This window comes from Elgaria multicarinata, chromosome 1 (genome assembly GCF_023053635.1).
Source record: "Elgaria multicarinata webbii isolate HBS135686 ecotype San Diego chromosome 1, rElgMul1.1.pri, whole genome shotgun sequence".
Taxonomy (NCBI): domain Eukaryota; kingdom Metazoa; phylum Chordata; class Lepidosauria; order Squamata; family Anguidae; genus Elgaria; species Elgaria multicarinata.
In genome coordinates, this window is record NC_086171.1 from 67,140,382 (window position 1) to 67,159,604 (window position 19,223).

Consider the following 19,223-nt stretch of genomic DNA (forward strand, 5'->3'; position numbering starts at 1 on the left):
ATCCCAACACTTTCATGCTAACACATGGGGAAATATCTCAAAATAGTCTCATGTCCTGTGTATCCTTAGCAACACATCCACTCAGATGCAAACTACGTAGTCGTTGCATGCATGCCGTTAACTTTTCCTTTGCAGACAAAAGAATAGTATAAATTTATGGATTATAGCTGAACTCATTTGTGAACAAAAGCAATGTTTTAGAGCCTGAGTATATAGGTGTACCCCCCGAAATAAACGAAACCATGAAAACCCATACATCAATGGCACTGCTCAGGTATTGAATTAATCTCCCAGAGCCTTGCGGGTAAATTGAGCACTGATGCATTTTGCATTAGCGGCTTGCATCAGGGATAGTCCTGTCTCTTCCAGCTTGCAAGTTAATTACTACAGCACAGCAGGATGCCTCTCAAAAATGCTGCATTGTGCTTGATATTCACCATGCTTTTCCAGAGGAATATACAATGTCCTGACTTATCCAGTTCCAGAGCTTGCATTGTAATGGGGTAATTTAACTTGGTTTAAAAAACTTTTTCTGGCATCCAAATTTCTGATCTTTGCCAAACTTGAGGATGATGTGTAATGCATTCTTCTGCAATTGCCTAAGCCTCATCCAAAATTACAAACTCTGCATATCTTGGGTAGTTGTCAGTTTAACACATGTTTACCATGTCAGGCTTCTCCCCTTCCCAACCTTTTATGATTTTTTAAAATAAAAAAAAGTTATTTTTGCTTTTATGGTGGTAGTCCATGAAAAGAGGACATGTTTATCGAAAGAAAGATGTGACTGTTAATTCACAGTCCTGAATAGAGAGCCAGACATATTGAATCCTGTGCTGATGTAATCTTCTTAATGCCTAACTCTAAGGACAACGTGTATGTTGCTCAGTCATATGCCGGTTTCAGTGACTAACATAAGACGTTGCTTTTCTAAACTGATTACTGTAGAGGAAGCCAGCAGGGTGTGAACAGAATTCTATTCTTGTCTGTATTTATAAGAGAAATGCGGAGGAGAGTGAGAGACAGGGATGTGGATGGCAACTCTGTATGTCATTCCTATCCGTCCGCACTCCTCTGGAAGGGAATGGTATGGAGCTAAATTTTTTTAAAAAAATACAGCAAGGAAGAAAAGAGGACGGTCGTGTGAAGAGCGGAGCTAGAACAAGTTGATTTCAGGTCTCAGAAAAGATCTAGTTGATACAGACTTCAGGGATGGGCAATTTGTGGCCCTTCAGATATTTTGGCCTGTCACTCCCTATGAGCTCTAGCCAGCAAAGCCAATAGTGAGGGACGATGGGAGTTGTAGGCCAAAACATCTGGAGAGCCATAGGTTGTCCAACCCTGTGACCTAGAGGAATAAGAGGAAGTGATTCAAGAGGTTGGTTTTCTCTAACGTTCATACAGCGGTAGCTTCGGGGGGTGGGGGAGTGGAAGGGGTGGACGATAGAGGCCGGAAAATACGTCAGTGTGTGTCGGAGTGTGTGGAGAGGACAATGGTATGTTTTAGATTAGAGTTCCCACCCTAAATGTATTTTCTCTTGAGTGAGTTCTGTTGATTTTGGTGGCATTTCTCTCAAGTAAGCATGTTAAAATTGAGCCTTATTTTGGTCCCTTATTTCATTACATTTCATTTCATTTATTGCATTTTTATACCACGCAATAGCCGAAGCTCTCTGGGCAGTTTACAAAAATTAAAACTACAACAATATTTAACAATATACAATATTTAACAATATAAAACTACAACAACATCACAATAATATTCAAAAATATACTAAATACAAGTGTACAGCAAAACAAACCAGGTAAGATTTTTTTTAAAAAAACTTCGTTAGTACAGCATTTCTCCCCCAGAAGCAGCACTTCCCAAGGTTCAGCTCCAGCGTTGCTTTTAATGTCTCCAGGTGGGGTGGGGAGGGGAGCAGTGATTCAGTTACAAGGTGTATGTGAAGAGTGCCTTTCCCTTGAGTAACCACAAGGGGCCAATGGTGGGGAAAGCAGGTGGGTTGCTTCAGGGCCGGCGTCAAAGGTAGGCATGGACAGGCACATGGGGAGGGCCCACACCAGTGGGGGACCACTGACGAGTACCCCCTGGAGTTGTTCTTCGTCTTCACCATTGCAACCTGCATGCTCCCTGGTCTCTCACTCTGCCCCAGACAACAGTGGTGATGAGAAGGAGGAGCAGGAGATGCCACGGCTAACATGCTCACTGGCCCTCTGCCTTTCAATGGCAGCAATGATGAGGAAGAGGAAGAGGAGCAATAGCAGCTGGTGATAATGGCAGCAAGGAAGTAGACTTACTGAAAGAGGGGCTGCATTGTGGGAGACTTGCCCCAAAGCCCTCGAAAACACTGGGTTGATCGTTGGAGGGAGATGCTTGCTTCTCCTTCCCACCTCTTCTGGTGTCTATAAGGCTTTTGCAGGTAACAGGCAGTTAGGTGTGCTGGTCATCCACAAGCCAGGTGTCAACTGTGCCAAAGCCCTTACTCATGAGGTAGCAGCATGAGAAAGGAGCAGCTGTCATGGGATACCTGCAGCACTATCTCGCTTCTATGAGGCCCTTCCGATCTGAAGCTTTACTCACTGGAGAAGCAGAAACTGGGAGCATAGCATCCTGTCCATTTAGCATGTGTAAGACATTTCTCACCCAGCCCACTCCTTAATTTTTCCTGCTGGATCAATTATGAATGCTGATTTACCCTTCCTAAGAATGAAATGAAAATACAGATTCCAAGCCTTTTACACTGAACTCACTCCCGACCTAAGCTGGTGGCAGGCAGCATTGCCCGTGAGAACATAAAGGGAAAGAACTGTACAGAACAACTTCTGTGAGCACAGTCAATACACCCTATATTTACGTAGTGGATGCAAAGCCCTTGATGGAGTAGGGCAGAGAGATCCAATAGGATCCTACTAGCCCATTGAGATCAATGTGGGTTGATTTGGATTATCTGAGTAGCCAAGCCTGCACTATTTTGGAAAAATCAATTGCTTCTTTGAAGGATTTCAGTGGGGTCTCACCACCACCTTTGTACCCTAGAAGCACCAAAGTCTGGAGCCACTGCTGGTTTTCCAGGGCATCTTCAAGTTCCCTTTCTATCCTTGGCAGAGGCCTGAGATGCCCCACCCACCCAGCCCCTTTCCTCCAACCTCCTCTTTTTTTTGACGTTCCCCAACTTTTATGCAGTTTTCCCCCATTCTAAAAGGTTGAAATACCTCTCCTAAGGCTTTAGCTACTGCCAGTTAGAGCTTTAAGCTAAAATATGCTGGTATATATTTTTGCAGTTTTGGCTGTACACCTTTTGCCTTTCCCCTGTCCCCTTTCCCTTTGGTCCCACCTGCCACTAGATTGCAGCCCCAGTGAGCGTCTCTGAAATGAAAGAGTTTCTGCGCCCTCATCTGATGATGATCTAGACACATTTGTCACTTGAATGTTTAAAACCCAAACCAACAAAATCATGCTTCCTTCTTTAAAATTATAAGGCTTGAAATCCAAAGTCTCATAATATTTGACTTTAGCCTGTCATTGTCATGAGGACTAGAAACTTGTCTTTTAATGAGATCTGACTCTTATATGTTTTCCAGCCCTGGTTTCCGATATCTGCCCCTAAACCCCTCCCCCCCAAAAAAACTAGCCGTAGTATTAATTAGTTTGCATGGTAGTATAGGCATGAAATCATTTGATCATACATAATTACAACTATAGCCATTGTCCCATTTATTCTGGAACAGGGGTATTTTTTTAAAAAAAAAAAACTATTTCAGAAGAGGGACTTGTGTGTATGTTTTCTATCCAACCATAAGGTTGATGTACTATGTGCTTTTTTGGTGTGTGTGAAAAATACTGTTCTTTTTTGCCTTCTTCCTGACACCCTGGTTGCTATAGTGCAAGGATCTATTTGTGAACACCCAGGAGATCATTGCTGTAGTTAAAGGGAAAAATGTTTTCTGGTCATAACTTCGTGGATATTTATCCTTCTTGAAAGGTGATAGAATCAAAGATCTAGCAGGTTATTTGGCTCTCCCAAAAGCTGGAATGTAATGTTCAGTCTCTTTCAGCCTTTCTCCAGGGATGCAGAATTTTTCAATTTCAGATAGTTTCTGTGTTTAAAAGCGAATGCATTGCTGTTCACAGTACATTGTGATGTTTCAGCCATCTTTTCAGAAGATGGGCTAGTTGCATGCTGTGCGGTATAGCACTGACTGTCGTTGTAAGCCTTTAGTGTCTGCATGTGTGTAATCTTTCACAAACATACACACCTTTTGTGTACCTGCCAAGTCATGCAAATAGATGAGTTTGTGTTGGGATTTGTTTTGAATAGTATTTTTTCTCCTTCTCTCCTTCCAGCTGTGAATGAAAGAGAGCAAGAGAGAGACGGCAGCACAGTGCTCAGTTTCACTAGGTTTGAAGAACAGTGACAACTCAAAATGCCGCCTCCCGCGGATATCGTGAAAGTCGCTATAGAATGGCCTGGCGCCATGGCTAAGTTGATGGAAGTTGATCAAGTAAGTGCTTAACTCTGTGTATTTGTACATATCTGTCTACTTTTACATAGGTAATTTTAAAATATTCATGATGACCCCTGGATAGCCTTATGGGACTACCATCCTCCCTTTACCTAAATTGAACTTTTGCTATTAATTTCGGATACCTCCTTCAGCCCTTGGTTGAATCAGGTTGTTATGGTCTATACATTTATGATCTTCAAAATTACCTGGATACTTCACAAAAAGGTATATTTGGATTGTAATCCATATGAAAGATATATAAGAATTGATGGTTTTAATCCATATGAATAGTTGTACAGTTACTGTTTTTCTTGTGACTTAAGGTACTTATTTGGTGCTACTCTTGCTTTTAACTAAAGGTTGCCTTTAACTGTTGTCTATTTATATGCGCTTGCTGTTAAGTATTCCAATGGTTGCTTGATGGGGCAGGTTGCATAGAACAAAATATGGGACCAGGTGAGTTGTGTATGCTTCAAAACTTTAAAAATGGAGTTGCACTATTGAGGTGTCAGCAGCTGCCTGTCCTGGAACTGGAAGCCCTCAGCTCTGTGTGCGGCTGTCCTGTGTGGTGTGAGCTATTAGAAATGCAGCTGGGAACATTGTTTATTTGTTTGTTTCATTTGTATCTTGCCTTTTCCTTCAAGGAGCCCAAGGCAGCATACATATGCCCCCTCCTCTCCATTTTATCCCCACAACTACTCTGTATGGTAGGTTGGACTGAGAGTAGTGAGTGGTCCAAACTCACCCAGTGAGCTTCATCTTGTGAGTGGGGTCTTGAACTTGGATCTGCCTAATTCCACTCCAACACCGCCTAACCCCTACACCACACTGGCATCTTCTTGGCAGTGTAGTACTCTCAGGCTCTTGCCTGGCTTCGGCCATCCAAGTTGGTCAGTTGGACAGGAAGGGGCTTGGAACCTGCCTGAACAACCAGGTGCAGTGGCTCTGATGGTCTTCTCGATATTCTTTGGCTCTGACTCCAGACTCACCTTGGACTGCAGCCAATGGCTCAGCTTTGACGTGAGGTGGGGAAAATGGAGATTGTTAGTTGTAGGTAATCAGTCTAATATAGATAATGGCTGTCATGGTGGAACCTGGTTATTGTTGCAATTGTAGCTATGGGCAGCAGGGACTTAAGTGGCAACAGCTACAGCTGTGTGGTGGGGATAGCTCTCTTCCATGTTCAGGAATTAACTCCCATAATTCCTGACCATTGGCTATGCTGGCTGGGGCTGATGGGAGTTGCAGTCCAAAACATCTGGGAAGCACTAAGTTGCCTACGACTGCCCCTTCTGGCTGGCCTAAGAAATTTGACAACAGCCCTCCCCCTTCTCCTCACCCCACCAAATGCCTCTTGTGTGTTGTTCCTGTATTCAGTGCTTGAGCAAGAGAATCAAGAGCTACAGTTGCTTCATGGCCGGGTCTGCTCTCAGCATTAGGATCACCTGCTGTCTGGCCTGCTTTGTTTGATTCTGGCACAGTCTCAAGGCAAACTAGGGGCAAATCCATTTAGCAAAGTCATCAGGGAGCCAAAGGTTTAAAACACAGTATTACCACTACCAAAAAAAAGGACAATCCAAAAACAGGGTCTTATCAGGAGTCAGCAGCATGGGAGATCAGTCCAAGGGTGAAGCCAGGTTTCAAGGTACTGGGAGCTGAAATACAGTGTTGTTCCAGCAAGAGCAGGTCTCAACTGGGAAACCCCCCCCCCCAGCACATCAGATGCTTTGTCAGAAGTCTACTTGTGAGCAGAGCCTTGCTCCTGAGGAAGCCTTTACTCAGAGACCTTTTCAGCAAGAGGCGCTCCTTCACTTGGCTGCTGTCCTAGTCTGAATCTTAAGGTGCCGGTGTTCTTGTGGGTAAGATGGTGGCTTAGCATCCCTCTCTGCCTTAGGAACTGAGCTGTCTGCCTCTTGAGGGGGCAGATCTGAAGGCATCACCCCCTGAGGGCACAGGACCATCCTGAGTAGGCCTAGGGTCCTCTGAGGTGGCCTGTTCCCTGGGGACATCTGGTCCTGAAGGTTCAAGTTCTTCCTCTGATGAGGAATCCCCCAGGGGAATCATGCCACTGCCCCGGGACAGATGGGCTACTCGTCTAACACCATACCAAAGACGGCCCAGCCCTTTTTGTTTCAGGGTCAAACTTCCATTCATACACTATAAGAAAGAGCACTGCAATTCCAACATGCAATTTCACACAGATGAAAAATTAGAACACTTTTCCTCAGTTTCGCCAGCCTTCCAATATCTTGGTGTGGCCAAGACACACAATCAATCTTCATGAGCCCAGGTTTGTTTTTGGGTTTTTTCTTCCCAGCCTGGTTTGAATTTAGCCCATGGTAAATGGATCATCTGAATTACTTGCACAATTAGGATGGTTTGCAGTGGCATCCAGTATTGCAGTTTTTGTGTGTGTGACATACCACATACTGTGTGCATAGTGTTATCCAGGATAGAAAATAATCAGATTTGTGGGAAGAGAATGTGTGAATTAGCCCTGAATCTTGCTAATTTTGGTCAGCATCAGAAATGTGGAGTGTCCTCTGAGATTTTTTGAATGCAGAGGTTCTTTTTGAAAATTAATAGTGAAGTGTGTCTTCAATTTTAGCCCAACCTCCTCCCCCTGTCCCGTCTCTGCACCAGGAATGTTCCATTATCAAGAGTTTGGGAAACTTTAGTCTAGACAAAACTGTAAAATTGTCGTTCTTCTGTGGTACTAGAGTCTATGTTCACCATAGAATGTGAAGGAGTTGCCTAGACAACACTATTTAGTCGCACAAATAAGGGTGCTGGAGTTCTTTGAGTTGCTCTCACCACACCAGGTCATTACTGCTGATGGAAATAGAAGTAATGATATCCTTAAGGGAACTGTGTGGCAACGGCTCCCCCCCCCCAAGTTTTTTGGCATTGTGTTACCACATAAAAACTCTCGGTTAAGGCTCTTTGCTCACGCTGTTTTGACTCGTGCAGGCGCATCTCAGAACTAATTTACATTTATATTAATACGATTAAAAACGCAAATAAAAGGCGTGTAGTTATTAATCTCTCTTTCAAATGCTGCTGCCAGAAGCTTCAGGAAATTTAATAGAGGCTTTATTATTGGTCCCATGTAATGAACTGCACATTACAGGGACCATATGTAGGACTTTATGCTAAGCTTTTCCATAAGCGTTGGCTTCCTAAGTCTAGTCAAAATCTTATCCTCTCAGTAGCTTCCTGTTTGCTGGGAGTGTGCTTTCTTTCTTCTGTTTGCCTTGTGTTGCTCATCAATACAGTGTATTCTACTGAGAGAGGATTTCTTTGTTGGTTTGGGGGGGAAGTTATCTGCAGTGATGTGTTGCTTTTGTATCAGAATATTGCCACACATTTTATCAATTGACATGCTGTAGAGCAGCCTTCCCCAACCTGGTGCGCTCCAGATGTTTTGGATGACAAATTCCATTCCCCTGAACATTGGTCATGTTGGCTGAAGCTGGTGGGAAATGTAGTCCAAAACATCTGGAGGGGACCAGGTTGGGGAAGGTTGCTGAAGAATAGCATTCTTCCATCCCAGTTGACAATTTATGGACCTTACAAGCGCCTCCAAGCCCAAGTTGCCTAAGGTTGTCTAGAAACGGCAGAAATTAGATTGCCAGATGTTTAGACTTGAACTCCCAGAATTCTTCACCTTTGGCCAGGCTGGCAGAGGCTTCTGGGAGTTAAAAGTCCAAAGCATCTGGCGATCTACCTTCTGTCCACCTCTGGTCTAGAAGTATGAGAGCTTCCAACAACTTTGGATTTTGCATCTGTCATAAGCTATATTCAGGTCTTCTGTTTAACTCGTGAGAGGGGAGAGCAGGGATGAGCACACCAGCTCTGCCTCCCTCCGTCTCCATTCTTGTCACCCTTCACATACTGGGAATGTCTTTTGTAGCGGAGAGCTTTTTCTATCTGTGTAGACTCTCGGCGCAGTGTAGGACCCTAGCAAATCATGGTTCTCAGTCTCAGAGGTTGCCTACGCAGATAGAAAAGGCTCTCCTCTGCAGACGTTACACCCTCAACACATGGAGGGTGATGAGAACAGGGGTGGAGCTAGCATGCTCGTCCTCCCTCTTCCCCTCCCTGCATGTTAATTAAAGCCAGAAAAGAAATGCTGGAGTTAGAGCTGTAGCCAAGCCCTGTTTGGAGGGAAAGTGTGAATCTGCGTTTGGAGAATTCTGAAGGCACATTTCAACTTCACGACTAACTGGTGCACTGTCATCCTTTGCCTCCCAACTTGGACATTCGCTTTAAGGCAAACTGCACGTTACACACAAGTCATGTCACATGACCCTGATGGCTGCTTTTTAGGGAAGAAAAACAACTTTGAAGGGAAACTATTTTGAGCAGATAAGTGTTGATATTGTTTTACTCTGTACCGCACCATGTACACTGATGGTGCTATATAAATAAATAAATAATAATAATGGATCCTTTTCCTAATGACTGCTTTCCCACTTCAAATTTCCCACACTTTCATTATAAATGAACACATGCCCTCTTTGGAATGATGATCCTCCGGGCTGTATTACTTGCATCTCTGTAATTTGTGCCTTTTAGCACTGATATATTCCTTTAGAAGAGAAATGCAGAACTTTGGGTCCAGGAACCAAATCCAACCTTCCTGGATTCCAGCCTAGTCCTCCAGGGTTCTGCAGGAAGTCCCGCCCTTTCCCCTAGCCCCACCCCTTCCCCTTGACTACTGAGGGTTTGGAGGTTGTTTGGTATTCCCCCCTCCTTTTGCCTTGTCCTCTACTTGAAAACTTCTCCAAAATGGCATTTGGCCCTCAAGCTGAAACATGTTCTGCATCCCTGGTGTATGTGCCCTCCTGGAAGTTTGAGAAACCTCTTAGTTTTGCTGCCTGCTTGTGGTGGAGGGGGTGGGAGGAGAGCCCTGGTGGTGTAGAGACTCCATAGCTGGTGGGTCACAACTTGTGAAAGGTGAACAACGGAGATTTTTTAAAAGAACTAGCTACAATCTTCTTCAATGTGGTGCCCTCTAGACATTTTGGATTTCAACTCCCATCAACCCAGCTAGCATGGACAATGGTCAAGAATGTTGGGAGTTGTAGTCAAAAACATCTGGGGAGCTCCAGGTTAGCCAAGGTTGAACTAGCATAATCTTGATAGCTGTACTGTTTGTTCTTCAGTCTTGGGTGACTTATGAGACAAATAGGGGATGGTACATTATATCATATAATCAAAAGAGAAGAAAAGACAGAGAAAGTGAGTAGAGTGTTCTGCTGTTTGCCATCAGAACAAGCAAATGACTCTGTGAAAAGCTGAGGTGCATTCAGTGTTGCAGCACTTGTCAAGCTAAGCAGGTGCATGCTGGATCAGTGCCTCGATGGAGTACCACAAGGGAGCTTTATGTAAGCTGTTCAGAGGATGAACAGCATATAAGTATAATAAATCAAAACTTGCGTGCTTGAGATGCAGCTAAACCAAATTCACTGTGTCTTCCATGAAACATTGTGACTTTACAACTGTGCATTCCTTATGTATTTAAACATCTGACTGATGTGATACTTTTGATACCCCCTGTTCTCCATGCTGTTCAGCTAATGGAGGATTGTGGTGTGGAGCTGACCTTCGCTATCTTTTTCTTGAAAGCCGTAATCTGCCACAGCCCACTTGGAATACCACACGTCTTTCCCTGGGCTTCCAGATCCACAAAACAGGATGCCCTTTGATGTATCAAGTCTGCCAGAGATAGCTAAAGCCATCTCCTTTTCATTAACACTTCTCTAGCCCATCTCCTAGCTCAAAAGGTGATAAAAAAAATTCTCTACCCATCCCCTAGCGCCAAAAGATGCAAAGTTCTTCTTGCTTGCGTGCCGCTCATTTCCCCAGCCCACCTTGGCCAAACATAATCAAGAAGGAATATGGTTCTTTATTATTTTACCAATCTGGTCACCACCTCCTTTGGCCAATCCAGCCTTCCCCAAGCTGGCACCTCCCAATGTTTCAGACTACAACTCTCAGCGTTCTTGACCATTGGCCATGCTGGCTGGGCCTGATGAGAAATGAAGTCCAAATCATTTGATTGTTGTTTATTCGTTCAGTCGCTTCTGACTCTTCGTGACTTCATGGACCAGCCCACGCCAGAGCTTTCTTTCGGCCGTTGCCGACATTTGGAGGTCACCAAAAATGCTGTGCGTGCTTCAGCTCTCCAGGTGACCCTGGTATTGTATTTATCCCTAAGAGTTTAGCACACATTAGCAAGGCTTTTACAGTTGGTTTATTTTCCAGTACCCATTCTGCTCTCTCTTTTTGTTTCTCATTATATCCCTTTAATAAGCATCCTCCTTTTGGTTTGGATTTGAGGTTTGAGTGTGAGCTTCTGACAAGGCCAAGGGAGTCTTCTCTTTGCCACTTGACTCACCCACCTGTGTTTACCTGTTTGTGCCTAAGGAGGAAGTAAGAGGAAAGCAGGCTGTCTGCCAATAGTGGTGGGAGTTCTCAACTGGTCACTACCTCCCCTGCTCCTGGCAGATATCTATCACATAGTTCCAGAGTCCTCTTCTGCAGGGTTAGAGGGAAAAAGGGGTGTTGGCAGCAATCTACCGATCAGACGCATATACAACTGGCCTGCCGCACAAGGCAATTGTGGCATGACAAGCTTCACATTGTGGTTCTGATAATGTGTCTTTGCTGGTTGGAGAATGAGGGTTGGCCTGACAATTATAGCGTGGAACAGGTAGCCAGCCTATTCCAGGCAGCTGCCTAGAGCAATATGAAAGGGCAGTAAATAGCACACCTATTTTGTATTTCTTAGTGGATGCTACTGTGGTTTACACCACCTGCCCTGTAGCCACAGCCACCTTGTATTTTTATTAAGCTTGTGTGGGCATGTACAGCTTAAAATACTACCCTGAAAGATTGTTTTCAAGTGCTGTTCACTTTTTAAAGCCCATGCATGCATCTGCATGGAGTGTTACATTACGTAAAATGTGTGGTGGCCAAGTTTGGTGGGCCAGTAGGAGGCAAGAGTTGTGGCAGCCACTACGGTAGTAGCAATAACTATGAGGGTAGCAATAGCGGAATGTTTAGTATTACTTTTACCTGACATTATTTTTGGGCTGCCTTTAAGGGCGAGACCTTCTCAAGGTGATGGAAGGCAGAGGATACACCACCACATGTTCTAGAATAGCAATATCCCTACTTCCTCTAGTTAGCAGAATTGCTATATTCACCTGTTCAAGGTACATTTGTATCATATGTATGTTCAAAGAACAAGTGTGTTTTGGATTTTCAGTTTCAGCAGCTTAAAAGTGTGTGAGGATGTGCATGAACACAGTAAAAAATAACCCAGGTTTTAATTGTTATAATTAACAATACCATGTCAGCTTGGAAAGAAATTAAAAAATTAAATACAGCAGCAGTGTTGTGGAGCAGAAAATTCTCCAGAAATATTTTCAGCCCTTTGCTTTTCCACAGAAAAGTTTCCATTTCACAAATTTGCTAATAATAATGAAGGGATGCCAAATGCAAGTACAATATTAGGGAAGCGTAGCTGTTTCAAAGCAGTTATTAATGTTTTCAGATGATTATCCCTAGCAAGTATGTGAAAAAAATACATCTACGTCTTCGAAATACATTTCAGTATGAAATGGAACTAATGAGTTGTGACAGCATAACTGAAGGTGCCCCCAACAACCTCAGTGGAGTTGAACACTATTGAAATAGAGGAGTAGTTGTCAGCATATCGTGGACAGTTCTTTGGCTTTCTAAAATGTATTAGTCTGTTCATAGTTTCCCATACTTTGGCGTGGGGAGTTCCCCTTAAAATTAAACAGGGAAGTACATGCTATTGCCTATTCCACTAAAATTGTCTGCATAATTCAACATTTAAATCACATTAAGTATGCTTTCATTTCTCCCCTCAAATACGTCAGGTGGAAAACCTGTGGTGTATTGGGACAAAAAAAATTAACATGTGGTACTTTAAAAACAACAACACACCTCTGTTTACTAAATACAAGTAAAATCATTATGCTAAATGAGATCACTCTCCAGGGCATCAAAAAAGTTCCAGTGCAAACTGAACATTTTCTGATGCAAATTACCCTATGTAAATTAAATTGCTGAGGAAAAATGTCCATCATTTTTTTAAAAACCCGCAGTATTACCCAGCAGCGTAAGAAAAGTTAAACTGGAAGAAATCACCATATCTCCATTTTACTAAACGTGATATGTAAAATGAGTGTATTAACGTCCTACTTCATGGGATAGTTGTGAGGATTAGTCAGAGGAAGATCATACAAAACTTTCCATCCTAGTGGTGCTACAAATCTATTTAAGTAATAAAAGTCTATTATAGTCCTGTTCAACTTTTCTTTTTCAACTGCTAAACAGGGGCATCTTCTTAAGTGGTTCTTCTAAACTTCCCCTCAGTGGCTTTGCCACGTAGATGTACATTGTTATTCAGCAACACTTCACATTCTGCTTGTTTTATGAAGCATCACGCCAGTGGAGTGCGAGCCCTGGGGAAATGAAGCTACTGCTCCATTGACTGAAAGAGGGGAGGGGAGATGCTTTGGTTTGTGCAGAAAGTGTTGTAGGAAAGCACTGCAACTTTAGCCTGATCTGAGAATTTAGCTATGCGTAATCCTCTAATCTAGCCAGCCTGAAAAAACTGAATGAATGAATTCTGGCAGTGGGCAGAGAGACCTCAAAAAAGTTGTTCATTTGATGCTTCAGCAAATCTTTAGATGTGAAATTATGGGTGCTACAGTCCAACACATCTAGAGGGGTCCAAGCCAGGGAGGGCTGCTTTAGGTTATGTATTGATGCTTCACTTGCTAGGCATAATAACCTAAGAGTAGCCCTGCTGGATCCGACCAAGGGTCCATCTAGTCCCACGTTCTGTCCATACAGTGGCCAACCAGCTGTCGACCGGGAACCCACAATCAGGACACGAGTGCAATAGCACCCTCCTGCCCATGTTCCCCAGCAATTAGTATATAGAGGCTTTCTGCCTCTGCTACTGGAGGTGGCACATAGCTATCAGGACTAGTAGCCGTTGGTAGCCTTCTCTTCCAGTTGGTGAATTGTGCATTCTTATTTTCTTTTGTTCTCACAGCCGTTTGGAGGCTGTTAACATTTACGGTCCCCTTCATAGGAACATGTAGGGATTGTGCTGGGACCACTAATGGGTTTATAGTTGTGATCCACTCATGAGCACTGGTACCTTCACATTGGGGCTGTTTGCAGGGTGACCGTGGCCCAGAAAAGTGCTGTGGGGTTGTGACAAGTGCAGTAGCTGTACACTTTGCCTTGATTTGCAGTGGAGCTGTGCCAGTTCTCACAACCGCACCTCACTGTGAGACTTGCTTAATGGCAGCCCTCCCTCCCCGCCCCCTTGTCACCTAAGTGAGGACTTTGGCACCTATGCTTTAGGCCTTGATTTGCATACAATCCATGAATTGTGGCTTTGGGTGAAGAATTGTGTTTTGTTTAAGAAGCATTTGTCCAGCGGGTTGTTTTTTTTTAATCACTTGTTTTCAGAAAATCAGGTTGCTGAACTGGATGGGGAATAAATGTGATAAGAAACAACTATTTCCTCTTCTCCTTGACACCGGTCAAATGTTTATGACTGAGCAAGGCAAATAGTTACATTTTGAAATAGTTTGAGGATTGCTGGTGGTGGTAATGTGTTTGGGGAGAAGAAATGAGGAGACATCTTTAATCCTTCCGTTGTTAAAAGGGGCTGGTTGCTTTGCTTCCTTTTTTAGTTAATTGCAGTTGGTTGTGTTTTTGTTCTTTCAATTTTGTTCCTCATATCAGGCAGTGGTAACATCGGGGCTTAGAACAGATTCTGGATGCACTGTTCTAACTAAAGGGAGAGAGGAGCTACACTGCTTACAAAGCCAGCTGTCCCTTTCACAGACAGTGGCTCTTTTGTTGGTTTGTTGGGGAAGGGGGGGGATGCTGCATGTGGGGCGTGTTGCAGTAATACTTGTGCTACACTTTTGATCTTTCTTCCTTGCCACACATTATGTAACTCTGATGGCTCTTGCTGCACAGAAGGCCTTCCTGGAGTGGTTGAAATGAATCTTGCTTTCAGCTGTTAAATGTTTTTGCTTTGCAGACAAATTGAGTGATGTAAAAACATGCACACAAACACACACACCAAACAAACCCAAGAGAGGCATTTTAGCGTATGGGAAATGTGGCTTACGAGATGGAACGAAGAGACAGAATTAGGATGATCTCCTTGATTTAATGTTTTGTTAACTTGCCTGTGTTCTTTACTCTAGGGATCTGTAATGTGCTTAGTCGTTCCTAAAAGATGACATTAGATTCTGTGTCCTTGAGGAGCCATGCCTAGTTATTTCTATTGCTGTTAACTGAGATGAAGATGGCTGGCTATTTCAACTTTGAGGACTGTCTTTTGTTTTGACAATGTCCTTGTACTTTGAAAAAATGGAATAAAAATGCACATAGAACTCAGCATGGTTGTCAGAATGTTGCATAGATTATGGGGAGGGGAACCCAGAAAACAATCCCAGTGCTCCTGCAGGGTTAGCATTTGCTTGTAACCTTAACCACACACTTCTGCACTTTAGGAGTACTCTTGTACTTCTTCCCCTCACTCCTCTTAAATGCCTCCTCTTGTGGTCAACCCAGGGGACAGCTCTGATGGAAGACTAGAGCTTCGGCTATTGGGCGGTATAAAAATGTAATAAATAAATAAAGTATGTTCCTGTGGAGAAGAGATGGTGACCAGGAGTGCACCATGGCACAGGCTGTGCCTAGGGCTGCCCGCAAACATGGCTTTACTCAGATGGGGCAGGAACAACGTGTTGAACTCTGACACCTGTGTAAGTTTGTTTGAAGCCATCACTGTATGAAACTAAGGGCAATTCCAACCTGTGTGAAGCTGGGTCCATTTGCTAATACATAATACATCAGGATCCACCCCAATATATTTGTCTTCATCGCTAGCCTAAAAATAGACAGTGGCAGTTGGGGGGAGTGGCAGTAGTACTGCTCTGTGGTGGTTATTCCAATTCCTGGGTGCCACAATAAAAAAGACCCTGTCTTGGTACCCACCTTCCTTGGTGGGACGTAAAGAAGGAAGAAATTCTAGTGGAACAAAGGTCCTGGGTCTAATAGGGCCTCATAGTTGTGGAACATAGAATTAATAATACATTCCCCCCTTTTTTTGTGAATTTGTGAGTAAACATTTTGCCATGCATTGATTTTTTTAAAAAAAGTGCTAGCATTACTGCAAAATTGCTTCAAAAGGCATGAAATGGTCATAGAGCCTACCAGGTCATCACTATCAAGGACTGCAATAGCTGGGAGAGAAATTCCACCTGCTGAAACTTTTCCCTTTGATGCTGGTCTTGAAGGCACATAGAAGCCCCTTTCCACCAGTAACTCATATCTGTCCTAAACATACAGTTGCAAGAAATGGAAAACAATTGCTGCAGTTGATCTTCCCCTGCTGAGACATCAAGACCGATAATGCCAGTGCCTCCAGATGATTCCTCTAACTCATTCCTATGAGGACAATTGTGTGGGATATCTTTGTGCCAGTAATTCAAACCATATTCCTGTTCAAAGCAGTATAGCTGGATCCCCAGATGTTTCCTAATGAAAAATTGCATCCTTTCTGCAATAGCACAGATCTTTTAATTAGTTATAGATCTGATCCACAGCTTAATCACATGCTTTGAAGGTAGCTGTAGTTATTGCTATGAGTGTAGTGCTATTGTAGTTAATGTGTTAACAGTATTAAGTAGTTCTGTGCCATGTGGACCTCCTGTAAATAGGTGTACCTGATCTCGGGATGCAAATCATCCCCCGACCATGCTGAAATGTTCAAAAGCACAGACCATGACTGGGTCCTCACCATCAAAACAAGCTACACTGTGGCTTAAACAATTGAGATTGTGACAAAAACAATGTAGTTTCATTACAGTAGTCACTAGGAAACGAAGAAGTCTGGACTGTTAGGTTGAACAAAGACAGTGGGCTGGGTTGCATGATCAAAACAAGCTACAATGACTTAAATAAGCCCCCCGTGGCTTGTTGTGCACGTGCTGCGAGTGCTTGACACAAAAACCTCCTGGATGCAGCTTATCATGTCATCTGAACCTGAGCAGCTTGGCTTATCAGAAGTTAAACAACCTTCAAATAGCCCAACAACAGCCCATGTGATATTTGAGGATTGTTTGACCCATCAACAAGCCATGCTGCCTGGGTTCAGACAATTTGATAAGCAATGGCCAAGGCAGTGATTATGCAAATCATGCCCAATATGTGCAGTGGCTCACCACAAGCTATTGTGACTTGTTTTGATCATACAAACCAGCCCCACAGTCTTTGTTCAACCGTCCAGACCTGTTTGCTTCCTGTCGGCTGCTGCAATCAAAGTAATCTATGTGACAATCTCTCTTATTTTCTTTCAGACAAATGGCTCTTCTTCTTTTTTGGTGGTTGTTTTTTGCTAGGGACGCATATGTTTATGTTTATAGCGGTCCTCAGAATGTTGTGACATCTCCAGACCAGACAGTTTTCTTTCTATTTTGGGGACCATGAACCAAAGAAAACTAACTTTAGCCAGACCATATGGTACCATGCAGACTTGCTGCATTGCAGATTCATAGCGAAGTGGGGAGTGTGTTCTACGGGAATACTGGAATTCATGGATAACTTATTGAGGGGATGAAAAATGCTCTCTGTCTCTATAGGTAGATAGACGCACACACACACAGTATACAATAGAGCTAGTTTTGCTAAATTCTGTATTCCAAACACACTTTAGTCATGACGCATAACTGATACCGGGAAGCCAGAAAGGCAGCTTAAAAGATCAAGTTGTTTACAAGCTGGTTTGTGTATCTTTCTGAACAATGTTTGCACTGGAATCTGAGGCTTAACTTTTGATTCTCTTAGACATGCAAGTGGATATAAGGGCTTAATAGAAAGCCCTTTAATGCCCCATACCTAATTAGCTGCAGCATTAATGTCATGATTATTACTGATAGCCTGGCCTTTCCTCCACCCCTTTCCAAAAACATGTACTAAAAGGCATGTTGATCAAATGAACATATCTGTGGGGTCAGTGACCAGAGCATCAGGGAGTGATTATGTCAAGACATTTTTTTTCTTTGTTTGTTCATTGTTTAACAGCCTTGTTCCTTAACTCTTTTGATTGAGGACCAAACTAGGTGGAATAGCAGCAGCCCTGCTAGTTTAAATTTGACTCTGCCCCAGTTGCATATAAAGTAAGGGGTGGTGTTTTGATTTTAAAGCCAAAGGGGCATGCAGTTGAAGGGAACCTGAACCCTCCCTACTATTTATCTCCCCACCACTTGGTGCTTTTCTCACGCTTGAGCTCACGTCTGCTATCAGCTTTTCAATGTTATCAGTCATTCTCACAACACAAGTGCTTTGTTCCTCTACATTATCTATGTCTGCTGTAATTTCCGAAGGGAAACCTGGAGCGTGTGTGTGAGCAGCAGTTGCATTCCTGGTATCAATAACTAGTTTATGAGAGGGTCACTTGACACAGGGGAGGAAACGTAGTGGGTGAGACACGCCCCCTCCACTCCCACAGTGGATCGCCAACAACTCCAGTTGTCACAGCCACCAATGCCATGCCAGCTTCTGAGCTGGCAAATGGAGTCCCAAGTGGTCCTTGGTCCAGAGAGGACCTTACTTGGTGTGCACCACCTGAAGCTTGTGCATCTTCTCTCCCATGCAAGCTCCCTGCTGGATGTTGCAGATGTTGCATATAAATTGGAAGCATGGAATGCCTTTTTATCAGAAACAGCACAGAAGGGCTGTCTTCATGGCATCTGGTTGGCACCACTCCGCCGCCAAACCCCGCGCTATCCCTGGTGCATGGTGGCGGCACGTTCTAATGAGGGGAGGCAGCATGGGCTTTCTGGCGGCCATTAGGTTCGCTGGACCTGCCCCCTCCTGCAGCTTCTGGCAACTGATAGGAGGTCGCCTTTCACTCGAGAGCGCCCCCCAGGGGATGCAAACGAGGACAGACTGGCAGAAGAGCCGGGCTGACCTCGCTCTGACTGGAAAAGTTGGGGCAAGTCCTCGATTTTTCAGCCATGCAGCTTCGCCCCCAGGGTTGCTTCAAATCTGTGGCTTCGTCAACAAGACTGCCCTAGAGTTTTTGGGAAACCAGCCAGCTTCAAACTATGAGTTATGAAATTAAATGTCGATTAATTACAGAATAGTCTTATGTCTAAAAGAGGCAGCATTTAGACCTTTGTTTCTTTAAAAAAAACAAAAAACCAGCTCCCTGAACCCTCCAACAGCTTGGATAATTTTTGGGCAGTTTCCAGTATTCCATTCATTGGAAGGTGCAGGAGCGTATGGTGTACAAAGTGCTTCGTATTCATTATCTGAGTATTCCACGGGCAATTGCCATGCAACACAGATCACTTTTGTGCCCCATGTTGTGGATAAAGTGATGAGAGGGAATATCTTGGTTTAGGGCTACCTCACAAGTTCAGGAATAAATGTGAGATTTGAACTAAACCCCAGTAGGCACTCCCCTACACCAAGCTGCTGTTGTTGTAAGCTGAAATTTAAAAATCAATGGACTCTATATTTAATTCAACTAATGTGTTTCAGATAATTGGTTTATATAACATTTTCAAGAAAACAATTCTCACAGCTGTTACATAGTAAATTGAAATAAGCTGGGTGGAAGTGGGGGGTTG

The 19,223-nt window shown here is 43.6% G+C and overlaps 1 protein-coding gene across 1 annotated transcript in view; it reads left to right on the plus strand.

The window, feature by feature from the left end:
- Positions 1-19,223, plus strand: part of ELMO1 (engulfment and cell motility 1) — a 361,047-nt gene that overhangs the window by 67,628 nt on the left and 274,196 nt on the right. Inside the window, exon 2 of the mRNA XM_063129690.1 lies at positions 4,346-4,503. Within this exon, the coding sequence (XP_062985760.1) occupies positions 4,426-4,503 (78 nt within the window). The 5' untranslated portion in view covers positions 4,346-4,425. The remainder of the gene's footprint in view (positions 1-4,345; positions 4,504-19,223) is intronic.